At 46.3% G+C, this 1032-nt stretch overlaps 1 protein-coding gene across 2 annotated transcripts in view; it reads right to left on the bottom strand.

Moving 5' to 3' along the window:
- The window catches only part of LOC110018419 (putative serine/threonine-protein kinase), a 54603-nt gene extending 53842 nt beyond the window's left edge, over positions 1–761 (bottom strand). The window contains exons 1-3 of one of the 2 annotated variants that reach the window (XM_020715727.1): positions 558–761; positions 349–485; positions 14–227 (exon numbers count right to left, since the gene is read on the bottom strand). In XM_020715727.1, the coding sequence (XP_020571386.1) occupies positions 14–227; positions 349–485; positions 558–621 (415 nt within the window). In that variant the 5' untranslated portion in view covers positions 622–761. The remainder of the gene's footprint in view (positions 1–13; positions 228–348; positions 486–557) is intronic. The other variant, XM_020715728.1, reaches the window with a different exon arrangement.
- Between the last annotated feature and the right edge of the window lie 271 nt (positions 762–1032).

Below are 1032 nucleotides of genomic sequence, written 5' to 3'. Positions count from 1 at the left end.
CGGGGGGGCTTACCGGAGAAGAGTAACTTGTCAAGGCTCTCGTTGGCTACATACTCGTAAACAAGTAATTTGTCTTCCGCGTGAGCGCAATAGCCGTAGAGATTAACCACATTCTTATGCTGTAATTGAGAAAGCAGCTTCGCCTCGTTCGTAAACTCCTTCCCGCCCTGCCGCGACCCTCTTCCGAGCCTCTTCACCGCCACCAATCGCCCATCCCCCAGCTGCCCCTACACCCCAATCAGATATTTCATTAAACATTCGAAGTGCAAGAGACCAGAACGATTTCTCTCGCTGTTCTATCACAGTGATTGATCAGAATGGAGAGAGGGTATAACTAAACTAGGTTACCTTGTATACAGGGCCGAAACCCCCTTCGCCGAGCTTGTTCTTGGGGCTGAAATTGGAGGTTGCGGCTGCTAGGGTTTCGTAGCGGAAGGCCTTTTGCTCTCTCGCAGCGATCGCCTTTAGGTCCTTCTTATTCAATTCTGCGACAACGAAACTGATTCAGATCTGAATCATGTAAAGATTCAGGGTTTGATCAAAAGAGGGAAGGGGACCTCCATTTGGACGGCGGGCAAAGGGCTTCAGGAGATTCTCAAAAAATTTCGTTAGCTTCTTCATGAGACGAGAGGGGGGATTGGAAAAGAGGGAGGAGGAGGATAGAAAAGGCCGCCGGAGAAGACTGATAGGGGGGACCGGTCCAGCGAAGAGACTTCTGTAACTTTCTCCGGGGTTGGGAAGGTTTTTTTTCTGTGTTTCTTATTGGCTTTCTCGTTTGTGGAAGTATACATTTCTGGGTATATATACGATAGTGATGGGACTCGTTCGCGACGTTCATGTGGGGACGGGGTGACGGCGAGGGATTCATATTGATGAGGTGGGATTGCGCAAGCAAAATTGCCTCCGAATTTTATTTTAAGAGGATTCACATTATCACATACCAAAACTTAAATACCATAAATGCCACTAACTTGCATGTGGCATCTAAAAAATTCTATTTATTTATACAACATTAAAATTTTCAAATAATAT

Source organism: Phalaenopsis equestris, unplaced genomic scaffold, assembly GCF_001263595.1.
Source record: "Phalaenopsis equestris unplaced genomic scaffold, ASM126359v1 Scaffold000022, whole genome shotgun sequence".
Lineage (NCBI taxonomy): Eukaryota > Viridiplantae > Streptophyta > Magnoliopsida > Asparagales > Orchidaceae > Phalaenopsis > Phalaenopsis equestris.
This window is presented reverse-complemented; position numbering and strand designations above follow the sequence as displayed.